This window comes from Natator depressus, chromosome 5, assembly GCF_965152275.1.
Source record: "Natator depressus isolate rNatDep1 chromosome 5, rNatDep2.hap1, whole genome shotgun sequence".
In the NCBI taxonomy this organism is placed as follows: Eukaryota; Metazoa; Chordata; order Testudines; family Cheloniidae; genus Natator; species Natator depressus.
Genome location: NC_134238.1, coordinates 106,310,273 through 106,323,237, shown reverse-complemented (window position 1 = coordinate 106,323,237; position 12,965 = coordinate 106,310,273). Strand labels below are relative to the sequence as shown.

At 39.5% G+C, this 12,965-nt stretch overlaps 1 protein-coding gene across 16 annotated transcripts in view; it reads left to right on the top strand.

The window, feature by feature from the left end:
- Window positions 1-12,965, top strand: part of MPDZ (multiple PDZ domain crumbs cell polarity complex component) — a 130,527-nt gene that overhangs the window by 12,803 nt on the left and 104,759 nt on the right. For all 16 annotated transcript variants that reach the window (XR_012639609.1, XM_074953398.1, XM_074953396.1 and 13 more), the window contains exons 4-6: window positions 8,905-9,132; window positions 10,286-10,425; window positions 12,559-12,772. Coding sequence is in view for 15 of the 16 variants with exons in the window: in XM_074953398.1 (XP_074809499.1) it covers window positions 8,905-9,132; window positions 10,286-10,425; window positions 12,559-12,772 (582 nt within the window). In the remaining variant the exon portion in view is untranslated. The remainder of the gene's footprint in view (window positions 1-8,904; window positions 9,133-10,285; window positions 10,426-12,558; window positions 12,773-12,965) is intronic.

Genomic DNA, 12,965 nt, shown 5'->3' with positions numbered 1-12,965 from the left:
TGGACAGTCACTCCTATTTTCCTTCACATTGAATGATCGTTTTGGGCCAGATCCTGCTTCCCTTTTGTTACAAACACATGGAAAGGAAGAGCTTAGTTCTAAAGATCTGTGACCATGATCCTTTTGTGCTACACTGTATCTTTTCCCTAATGGAGGTATGGCCTTTGGTGGTATAGAAAGACTGACTGGAGTGGCCATTACTTCTCATGGAAGGTTGAGATCCACAAGCACAATGGAGCCATTTACTTATACAGAAATAACAAATAGTAAGTAGGCAACAAAAAGGCACAAAATATGACATTACATTTTCAGCTCTTTATCAGCATGAGTAAGAAAGCAGACATTTCTGTTATATTGGCTGAGTTAGATTTTTTTTTTTTTGTCTTGAGAGAGAGCTTGAGTAAAAATTAGTTTAATGAATAACATTTAGGACCAGATTGTGCATCTGCCTCAGCATCCAGCTGTTCCACTGACCTGTGTGAGAGGGGCATAGCTATGGCTATTGGATGCAGAAATCCCACAATTCCCTTCAGGTTAGTCCGTGCTCCAGGGGCAGTAGGAGGAAGCAGTCCCTGTATTCTGAAGCATATGGGACTGCAGCTGTGACTGGTCCTTGCTTGGGGAGTGAAACTGGTAAAAGATTCCTGGCCTCTCATACAGCTGTGCAGCAGCCGGGCATAATCTGGCCCTTGGTTTCCTGTAGTTCTTGGATTTAATCTTGATGCTATTTCACATGGGAAACAAATACTTTTGTAAAGTATTTACAACACTATTTTATTGTAAGTTTCACTCTTCGTGTATTTGATATGGAGGAACTAGTTGCCTGAGAGCATTACAGCAATAATAATAAAATCTTACCAAAAAACAGTCTGTTGAAATTCTGAGGTGAACATAATGCACAATTAGTGAATGAAAATTTAATGCTGACTTTAAAAAAGGCACAGAATGAGTTATGTGGTTGATGTCTGTAGGAGCACGCCATCTGAAATAAAGGTGCGCCAGAAACTGTTATCAGGAATTTGCTGAAAAGTGAATGGAATTTGTATTACTATGTGTCGGGTGGGGAGATAAATGGGATTTTTCTCTATTTAAATGATTTTACTAATTTAGGTGAATGGAGTATTTATCAAATCTGGAACACAAACACCCTCTTTGAGGGAGACAATTTTTTAAAAGTGAAAGGTTTATCTGAGGACATACGTATGCAATTGCACAGCTATATTCAGACAGTCTGCTACTGTGATGGTGCTTGCAAATTGGGTGATTTTAATACAGTTTGGGTGTCCAGTGAGCTATCTGCATGTGAATTTACCTAATCTGCATGCACCAGCACGAGCAGAAGCATTTGCAAATATAGGTGTGCAACTGTGCATGGATCTGTTTTTAAAAATGCATCTCTCTCTGTCTCTGTAAAGAGCATTCTATCTGAGGTTGCTATTTTTTCTTATTTAAATGTTTTCCAACAATACAATTGACAATTATTTTTAAAAAAGAAAGAAAAGCAGGAAGCTCAATTAAAGAAAATCAAAATGAAATTCCCAAGGAATTTCCTAGGTTTCAATTTTGTCCAATCTTATTTTCTTTGTATATGCTGTGTAAATGTCGTGCTCTTGAAAAGATTGACTAAAGTTACTTTCTAGTGTAACTGACAAGGAAGACACGTGGTGTACTAGAGCAGGGGTGGGCAAACTATGGCTTGGGGGCTGCATCCGGCCCCTCAGATATTTTAACCTGACCCTCGAGCTCCCGACAAGGAATGGGATCCGGGGCTTGACCTGCTCCATGCGTGCCGTGGCTCCGCACGGCTCCCAGAAGCAGCAGTGTGTCCTCCCGCCGGCTCCTATGCATAGGGGCAGCCAGGGAACTCCGCACGCTGCCCCTGCCCCAAGGTCCACCTGCGCAGCTCCCATTGGCCAGGAACCATGAGCATTCATGGCCCACCATACAATTTCCATACCCAGATGTGGCCCTCAGGCCAAAAAGTTTGCCCACCCCTGTACCAGAGTCAGGAAAGAAATGCAGCATACTTTTGTTGTTCAAGCTCTGGGCTCCTGTTGAGGAATGAAGTTGTATGATAGTTTTGTGCACAGTAGGTATTAAGATGAACGTGTCAAATTTATTTTCCCTTAAAACTGAACAGAGATTTGAGCAGTGGTCTCTAGGGTCTGAAAGCAGAAGAGCAGGTGCATTAACCTGTCCACTACTTAATGTTGTCTGAGGATTATTTATGTGATTGCCCGTCATGTACTAGGTGTTTGTTGAATATTCAAGAGAAGATAAGATGAGAGAGACATGCAGACTGAAGTTAGGGGAAGGAGAACAATGATGGCAATTTAATATAAAAGTCCCATTGATTCACTTTAAACAACACTGCAGAAGTGGGTCTTTCAGAAAGTCTTGCAAGAGGCCCCTGCCGTGGCTACCTCCCTGAACTCAGGAGGGGCTGTACCATGCATAGGGGCTGTGTGGGGAAGGGATGGAGGTGATTATGTGAGAAGCTTAATTCTTAAATGTATCTTTGATAAATATTTAAAATTTGCTAGTAAGCCTCCAGGAGATCAGGTAAACACATAGTCCTAATATACAAATATCACTTGCACTGTACTTAAGAGGTCGTTGCCACCTCTTTGGGGTCCAGAAAATTAGACTCCCTATTTTAGTTCACAGAGAGCCACTCTGTGTTTTCATTCCCTTATATTTCCTCTGTTCTCTTGAGGTTTTTATGCTTCCTGTCACCTTTCCATCCTTCTTATTTGTGTTAATTGAGAATTGATCCCTTTCATCAGGAGAGGTGGGCTTACCTGAGACCTCTAGGGTTTGAATTTGTTCTAGACCATTTGGTTTTGGTCTGCTGATTTGTTTATTTTGGTGTTGATGTTGTGCACTGCCTTTTAGTATATTGCTTAGATGCCCTATAAATACTTTAATTAAAATAAACAATTTTTGTAGGTTATTTTGAGATTCTTACAATGCAGAGTTAGGAGATGGAATAGGAAAAATACTTTTTCCCACTAAGAAAAAGCATGGATTCAGTTCAGTTCCTAGTAACATCATGCCTTCAGCACTCATTTGCATATAAGTGTACTAAAGCAGCCAGGATGCTCTCTCCATCCCCCCCCCTCCCCCCAGCAGCCTCTCTCTTTACTGAATGTTTGCTTTCTGATGCTACAGAGCAAGCTCGGTGTTTGAAGATAAGGGAGCGACAGAAAAGACAAATAGAAATTCTGCCTTGTGGTTTGTTGAACTTCTCAAATTTTAAATAATTTGATTTAATTTTTCACCATGTAAAAATATTCTAAACATATTAATCACCCAGAAATGGCAATCCTCCCTTCTCCTTTCTGTCTTTCACTCTGTGCTTCCCCTCCTCCCCCCATCTTAAGAGCTCAAGGCACTGCTAATGAGAAAAATCCCTTCCTTGGCTGGACTGCATTCCTCAGATTTTTCTCCCTTGGAACTATGACCATTTTACATATGATTCAGGAATGGAAAAATAACCCCTGCAATGCAGACATATGCTAGCTTGCCCACAGTGGTCAGGTGCTCAGTGCTATAAAGGCTGTACAGCAAAGAAATCAAACATAGGCACTGGGAAACAAAAATTTTTTTGCCTGTGAAAGGTGATGTGATGAACCAGTGAAATTCCTGCAAAGCATTACACACAAAAAGCACTCGCAGTTACTGTTTTGTTGTCTTTCCACTGCAGTAGTGACTGTTGGTCCTGGAATCTTTCACATGCTCATAAAACTAAATTTACTCTGACCTAAAAACTCTCCATGTGATTCAGTGAGGTATGAGTGGCAGGGGCAATCAGCATGGCTCTTTTGGAACTGTGCTGCCGGGGATCGGGGTGTGGGGGACGGGATTCCAGGGATACTGAGCTGGCACTGAAGATTACGGCTGCTATGTAGGTAATGCTGCTAACCTCCATTGAACAACATGCTCATTTTTAAGGAGCTCGGGTGGGCGGTGTTGGGGTTTGGGGCCAGTCCTAAGGTCTTTTTTTTTTTTTTCCCCTTTTTTCTTTTTTGAGTGCTCGGTACCCCCTACAGAAAAAAATGAAGAGAAAACATTACAAAGAGAACTTTGCAGAGTTAGCCTCTCATTTCAGGTTTTTCAGGATGATTTGACCCTTTATGATTATGCATGCTTGATTATAATATGCTTGATTATTTTAGGAGACACAAATACCAGATTAAATACTATATTGAGGTCTGTGTGGTCTTGGGAAATAGTGACACCTGCTTGGGAAATAGTGACACCCCAAGACCTGTGTGGTCTTGGGAAATAGTGACACCTGTTTTTCAGGATGATTTGACCCTTTATGATTATGCACGCTTGATTATAATATGCTTGATTATTTTAGGAGACACAAATACCAGATTAAATACTATATTGAGGTCTGTGTGGTCTTGGGAAATAGTGACACCTGCTCAGCCTGACGCACACAAACACTTAAGTTTTAAACAAACTAATTTTGATAGACCTAAAAATTTTGATTACCAGTATGTTTCTTTAAATGCTGATGTACTAAGGATATGACTGGAATAGGATTTTTTTTATTAAAAACATTTTGAACAACCAAATGAAAGTAGTATTTGATTGCATTGAGAGTCTAACTATGCAACTGTAACATAAGTTTTAACACACTGTGTAGTATCAGTGAATTTTCTTTTCGTCTAATGCCAAATTATGTCAATATTGCAGATGTTACATACAGTAAAGGAAAGCCAATCAAGGCAAATTAGCATAAGCCAAATTATAGAACAAAGTAATGTTCCTTCTTACAGTACTTACATAATCGCAGGGCTATAAAGCTACTTTATAACGGTGTTATAATGGTTTTATTACTGCCAAGCAGTGCAATTTATATGTTGTGAAAAATATTTCTTATAACCCAAAAGCATCATTTTTGTAGGACTGCCATTTGTGGTTTAATGGCCCCCGGGAATGACCTCTATCTGTGTGATTAAGAGTTGTGTTCACCAGTGGTTCTCAACCTTTTCTATACTGTGATCCTTACCAAAAGAAAACAAACAAACAAATCAGGATCCCCTTCCTATTTAGCCATAAAGAAAGGGAGTATGGTCATGACCTTCCTTGTTTTCAGTTCCCCTGGGTGTTAACATCCTTCAGGGGAAGAACTCATGGCATATGCCAAGGGACAGGTACCATATAGCAAGATGGCTTTGCACAGTATCAATACTTAAAAACAAAACAAAACATTAAGTGTGTGTGTGTGTGTGTGTGTGTGTGTGTGTGTGTGTGTGTGTGACAGAGAGAGAGAGAGATTAAGTTCTGAATATGTGTGAAAAACTTTACTTTTTCAACATTTTTTTTTCCCCCAAGTTGCGATCAGGAGTCAAAAGCTACTTTGACATAGTCCTCTCACATTAAGCTAATCCCCATTGAACGTTCAACTCAATTTCTTCAATTAGCTTTAAAGATAAAGATCACTAAAGTGGAGTGCCACCATCAATTACAGTAGAAGAGCTAGTATTCAATAATGCATCATAGCTGTGCTATAGTCAGTGTTTTGCTGAAAGATTTTTTTAAGAAAAGAAGTCTTCTTGTGAGTGTAGTTTTAAGAGCATCTATGATTTTAGTCTTTTTTTATAGTGTATCCAAGGGGCATGTCAGTATTCCTCCTGTAAATTCATACATAGGAGAAGCTTTTCTCACCTTGTGCTTTTCATTTTTGGATACACTAAGGGATTTTTTTTTTTACCAAGCTCCTTGCCCTCCCAGCAAAGTAAGTGATTTATTCTATAACAGGGAGGAGAAACAATACCTTGATGATTTAGACGAGCTGCTGTTCCTAAAAAGGTCAGACCCAGGGAGTCACTGTGGTTCACTCCAGTTGGGATGCTGGTACATCTAGCTCTTCTATCTGCCAATATGGAAAGTTCTAGAAGCAGGACAGGCATTACTGTCACTCTTTGTGGGGAGACAGGCTGCAGAGAGGCTGTTCAGAGGCAATCCATGTCCCACGTGAGATTGAGAGCACTTTTCAATGGCAGCTGTTCCTAAAGAGCATGGTGAGAGTGCAGGGATGAGGCCAGTGGGTCTACGACTATGGGGATGTGCTGGTCAGGGATGATGGTAGAGGAGCATAGTTGTGTGGCTGCAGCCAGCTCTGTATGTTAGGAAGGCAGGATACTATTCTTCCTCACCTGTAGGATGATCTTCTATGTAAGGCATCTCTATTTAGCTTTGTTCAGGTGGTCCAAAATTTGTCTCTTCATCAGCGTTATTTTCAGACTTTCTGTGCTTTTCTGACTTTGTCTTGGAGGGCGATTTTACACATCCCATCAAAGGGGGTGGCTTGAGAACCACACACAGTGGTGAGGCTTCCGTGGAGTATCAGGGAAAGGGGAAAATGGGGGCACTAAGACAACATTTCCCCCACTCTATATGCTCAGGGTAAAATCTCTCCTGGAAGGGAGGGTCCCTGCCAACCATGTGTAGTGTAAGAGACACCTTGGCATTCTGAGATTAAATGAAGAATAATGGCCCCCAAGTATAAGTCTAAGGATAAAATAATTGCATACACTTCTATTCGATTATTTTCATAGGTAAAACAATTATAACACACATTTCTAAAAACAGTTGTGCAAGGTGCCTGTTGGGGTTTGCAGCTTTAGGTCCATGTGTTGTGACCTCAGGTTGCACATCTAAAACTTTTTGGGTATGATTCTCATTTACACTCAGGCCACTTCACACTGCTCTGGGACTGTAATGTGGGAGTGAACTATCACACCTGCTTTAAGGGTGCTTTACATGATTAGGAGTGTGTAAAATGGCCTTATTGTAAATGAGAATCAGGCCCTTTAAAATGTGTTATGATAAGAAACATGACTGTTATTGACATTTGAAGATGGAGCGTACAGAGAGGGATATAGAGCAAATAAAATGTTTACTAACCTTCAAACTGTCAAGTTATGTCACTTGATTGGATTATATTAGCTGCACAATAGGGAGTAGGTCATCCCTTCATATCATTATACTATATTTGGCAGCAAGCAAGGATTGGGTTTTGAATTTAGATTCCAAGGGTCAGATAGATTCCAAGAATTTAGATTCCAAGGACCAGATTTTCAAATCCTGGCCTCCAGTTCTGTGGGTGTAAATTGCACAGACAAATAATTTTGGACATTGTATTCCGCACATAATTATGGGCCCTTTAGAAGGTTAAATTTCTGACTTGAGGGTGCAATCAGGGATACAGATGTCTGAATTAGAGATTGTAACAGGGCGTAGCAGAGCCTCTGCTCCAAAACCACTCAGAGACCTTCTGGCTCAGCCCCTGTTCTGAGGAGTAGAAAAGAATCAGATGATTAATTATTAATAGAGATAATAAAATATGAACAGAGTTAGCATTTTGTGACAGAAAGAAGAGTCATAGAATCATAGGCAATTTTCAGCCTTAATGTCTATCGGGTATTCTTGTCCATCTTCCTGTCAATGCAGGATTGTGTCCTACAGTGTATTTTTAAGTGCTCTGTTCAGCCCTGTCCAATTCTAAATAACTCAAGCAAAGAGACTTGCACCATTAACCTTAGGATACTACTTCACAGTCTGAGAGTGTGTTCAGTCTACATTTTCTTTGAAATGAGAATGAATAGAATGAAATACTCTTCTGCTGCATTTGGATACGTTGGAGGATGTTTACTAGAGTGACAGTTGCAGGTAACGTGAAAGTTTAAAGCTGAAGAAGGAGATAAGTGATGGAACAAAATAGTGATTATAGAATGGCAGAAATAATAGCAAGATGATTTGATTAATTTCATTACCCAGTGTAAGTACAGTAGTTTGGGCAGTGATATTGGAGTTGATATAATACTATTAGGATTAAGAAAATGATTTAAAAAAAACCAGGAGTGTTTAGATTTTCTATTGATATTTGAAACTATGATGACAACTTTAAAGCTAAAGAAGGAAAACTACAATCTGTTATTTTACCTAATTTTTCCTTTGGCATTATAGGACATGGTGCAAGTGTTTTGGTACAGTGTTTGCTGTTGTAAATAGCAAAATAAGTCCATAATTACTAGTCACAGTGCAGGAGGGAGAGCAGGTGTTCCAGAGCTTCTGTGAGTGGGGAACAGACAGAGTCTTGACTCCCTGCCTTCAAAGTGCTAGTCAGCATAGCTCTACTTGTACATTTAAAAAAAAAAGTAATCTGCTTCTGGCCAAGGGCAAGCAGGGCAAGGATTGTGATCCTCTGAGTCAGTTTATTCTCTGGTCGGCTCTAGGGGCAGCACGATGTACAAGCCCTTTTCTCAGGGCAGATAGTAAAGGTATAAACTAGAGTTGAAATATTTGCAAAGTAGTCTAGGGGATTTAGACACATCATCCATTAGTTTTAAATTAAACCCTTGAGCTGACTGAGAGGTTAATAGAGTGTGACAGTCTTAGTATATGGTGACACAAAAGACCAGACCCATGAACTCTCAGTGAGACCTCTAATTCCGTCATCATTGGTGAGGTTTCTCTCCCCAAGATAAATCCAGATTTTATTTAAGAGGGTTAAGTTGGTTTTAAAAGACTCTCTGGTATGGTGACAACAGCTCTGTTCAAATTTGTCCTGAATTACCACAGTGCTAGAACAGTTCTGGCTGTTTACACTAAAAGGAACAAATACTTTTAATATAGGATACAGATGATGCTTGCAAACTGTTTCCTTGATTTTTTACTTATATATTTTTATGGTTCACAACTTGATATCAATGAACATATTGTGTGTATGAGGAAAAAGTGTGTCATTTAAAAAAAATCTAAGATCATTTTTGTGTTCTTTTTGTCGTGGCAAGAAGATCTGTTAATCATGATGCGGTTTATCCATAATTATTTTTTTGCCAAACTGTAAGACTAAAATTCTATAATGTTGTGAATCATCTTCAGGTAAATGTCGCACCATCCATACATTCGGCTGGCGAGTTCCCACAGCTTCCCCATCATGGTCCTAGTGTGGATTCCTTGCCACATAACGAATCCTATTTATTGGCTCAGCAGAATGGCAGCCCTGCTAATGTGCTAGAAGCATCTGTGAGATCTGTTACTCCTCAGATTAATGGGAAATCCTCCAGCTCCAGTGATGAGTTGGAGCAACTAATCAGAAATATGTCACAGGTAAGCCAATATGCCTGCAAATAGTTAAATTTTCCATTGATGTATTTGATAACATATGGTAACCACAAAGTTATTGTTGAATGAATTCAAAATATTTTCATTTTTATGCTTCTACTTAAAGAGAAATGAATTACAGTATTTAAAAGCAAACACCCCCTCCCCATTTAAACTGTTTTGCTGTGTGAAACAAAATATTTCTAGCCTTTTTATTTGAGAAGCACTTGGAGTTTTAGAATAAACATGGAAATATTCTCAACGAAATAGCATTGATACTATGCTATTTATTATTTACCGCATGGTTAACTACACTTCTCTTAATGGAGCAATATTTTCACAGCAGATCTGCACTCCGGTATTCTTCTTTCATCATATGTGAAGAACTGCCATTCCATATATGAAAGAGTGTGGATTATCAGAGTCTATCAATTGTGTGGCTCTCACAGTGGAATTTTGCTGTTATGGGGTATTACAGGATTAATAAAGTATATAATAAAATCAGGAATTAGATGTGAAAAAGACCTATTAAGCCATCTAGTCCATCTCTCTGCCATTATAGTGGGCCAAAGTCTGCCTTGACTTACAACTCCATTGACTTCAATCAGGTTGTACAAAGGGACGTTAGGTTAAAGTTTGGCCAAGAAGTTCTTTCAGTGCATTTCCAGTTTATTTTTAAGAGACTCAGGGGAGAGGTTTTCCATCACTTCCCTTGGGAGAGTCTTTCCCAGTCTAATAGACAATACTGTCAGGAAGCTTCTCCTGATGGCCTAAATGTTCTCTTTTTGAATTTCATTCCATTATACCTACTTATACTCTGTAATTGCTCTTCCTCCTTCAAGTATTTATAGACATTTAAGGTTTCCCTTTAGTCACCACTCAGCCAAGCTATATGTATCTAGCTCTTTTCAGCCTTTTCTTCCAGGCTATAACAACTTTGTTGCTCTTCTCTGAAATCCTTCTATTAACTTTTGTATGGCCCAGAGATATAAGAACTGGATGCAGCATTCCATGGTTTTGCTATATGTTCCAATAAGTTATTAATTTATTGACTTGAGCGAAGTCTACTCCGGTTGTAAGAGTTTGTTAAAATGGTTCATCAATGCTGCTTTTGAGTATATTTAACGTTTGTACCTTTTTGTTTATTTTGCTTGAACAGGGTCGCCTCGTTGAGACCTTAGAGCTGGTTAAACCTCCAAGTGGTGGGCTGGGCTTTAGTGTTGTGGGATTGAAGAGTGAAAACAGAGGGGAACTGGGAATATTTGTGCAGGAGATCCAAGAAGGAAGCGTGGCATATAGGTGAGATCATTGATTCTGAATAATGACATCATAATGTAACTTAGTCATTGGTGTCCTTGTTTGTGCTTTGTCATTATTCACAGTACCACCACACATTCTCTTTTACTCTTAGGCCCAAGACATTTAAAGTCTGCTTTTAAATTGAGATTTAAGATTTACATTAATAAATTTTCAATCATAAATGTAATCATAGTATCATATTATTGCATTGGATTAGAGCTATATATGATCACTTATGTAGTATTTTTAAAATTTATTCTACCAGATGAAGGAGCTGATTCTGATCTCAGTACCCTGGTACAACATCTGTTTGTATTGCTGGGGAATATTCTGTACCTTTAAAGATAGAATAGTCTCCTCAATTCTTAAAAAATAGTTTCAAAGATGTATGTTTGAGGCAATTGTTTTTGACCAAGATTCTTTACTTTAAATAGTATCCTTACTTTAAATAGGAGGAGTATCCCCACTGGAGTTACCATTGCTGCTTGTAGAGTAAGGTACTGTAGAGCAGCTATAAGGGGATCAGAATGTCATTACAAACAGTGCTTAACCTAATATGCTTACACTTTTCAAAAAAAAAGTGGATGGAATTAACCAAATATAGCCAGACAACGTTACCTGGAACTCACCAATAATTATTGTTTGTGAAAATATCCTTTATACCTTAATCTTGGTCTCACAAGCTAGGCTTGAACAAAGAACTTTTGGGCTTAGGAGCTACATAGGAAAGCCCGTACTCCTAGAGACTATTAGGAGGTGTAGGAGAGTTGGTCCACTGTACTCTCCCCCTCCAGCCCCAGATTGTTTGTTACCCAGTGGATTTGCAATGTGCATGAACCCACTGGCTATGCCCCTGCCTAAGTTTATCTCTCTGTGGCCATGGGAAGTCCCTGTGGATATCCTCTCTGTTATATGCAGCATGGGATCTCCCTGCTTACCTCTCTGGGCCACAGGTTAGTATTTAAACTGCTTTTGGTCTGAACGCAGCCATTCAAGTGAGTGCAGTGTACGGGCCCTAGAGTTAAATTCAGCAACATATGGTTTGCTCTTCATCGCAACAATCTTTTCTAGACTGTTTAAGGCCCACCTTCAGATTACTTTTCCATGCAAGTGGTCTGTGTTGCCTTATGCAAAGGGTTAAGCTGAAACATGTTTTTATTGAATCAACTCCTTATTGATTTGTGAAGCAAAAACAAGTACTATGTCAGTTCTCGGGTCACTTTAGTGGGGTACAGAACTGTTCAACTACTGTGATGTAAATTAGAGAGTCCCTGAAGCAATAAATCTTACAGAGGATTTCAGTTCCCAGCAAAATATTCTCGATTAGGGCTAGAGGACATTTCTTCCTGGTCACTTCTAAGTACTTTGGCCCCTTTTCCAGGCCAGGCAACCAAAGAAGTATGTGATATGGAGTAAAAAAATTTACGACTTCATGTGTGTTTCACAGAGAATTGTCATGTATATATTTTGAAAAAGAGCCTTTGCTTCTTTGAATCTTTCTGAAGCAATAAAGGTTAAGAGTAACTCATCTGTAGATTTCATACACATTCTTTTGAAGTAGGTCTGGGAAAGGGCTCAATGTGTGACTGTACATCAGTACTTCATTTGCCACAAAATGATTTATTTTATAATTTATGTAGGTGTTTCATTTAAAAGGGATCTGTTTTACCATACATTCTCTCCGTCTTGCTGAAAAGAAAATTGTTTTTCCTAAGATCTTGATGAAAGTGTTTTCCACTACATGGTTTGATGAATATTCAGAACTTGCACACTGAACAAAGTAGAGCACTTGGTCTGTTAAGCAAGCTCAAAGTCAAGAATAAACATAAGTTCCCAGGCTATGGTTGGGAGCAACTCGGATCTAATATGCTTAGTCTCAGATGGGGGTGCAGGGTGAAGGGAGCTAGCTAGGGGGTAGCAGCCATGAGAGAGTGGCAGTGGGATTAGCTTCAAAGGGAGCTGATCACCAGAGTGCCACAATAGCTCCTTGTAGCAAAACTGCAGGGAAAGATTAAGAAGTGGGGAAAATAGAAAACAGGATAAAAAATACTGGAAAATTGTCAAAATACTATGTCTGTAGCAACATTTTTTTTTCTTGTGTGGTTTTTTGTTTTGGTTATATGTTTGTGACAGAGATGGAAGGCTGAAGGAAGCAGATCAAATCCTTGCTATTAATGGACAAGCCCTTGATCAGACAGTTACTCATCAACAGGCTATCAGCATCCTGCAGAAGGCAAAAGATAATGTCCAGCTAGTTGTGGCCAGGGGTTCCTTGCCTCAGCTCATCAGTCCTGTAGTTTCTCGATCTCCATCTGCTGCTAGCACAGTCTCTGCCCATTCCAACCCGGTGAGTACCTCCCAAATGTAAGGGCAGTGTATGTTTTCAGTTTTGGGTGCATATAAGCTTACAATATCCAGTACTATGTAACCCATGTATTTTTTCCCCCTGCTCCTGGCCTCTTTCTCCCAAAATAGGCCATTTGGGCTGTACCTTTCCGCCTGTAAATACTGGAAACATTTCAGGATTGTTCAGGAGGCTT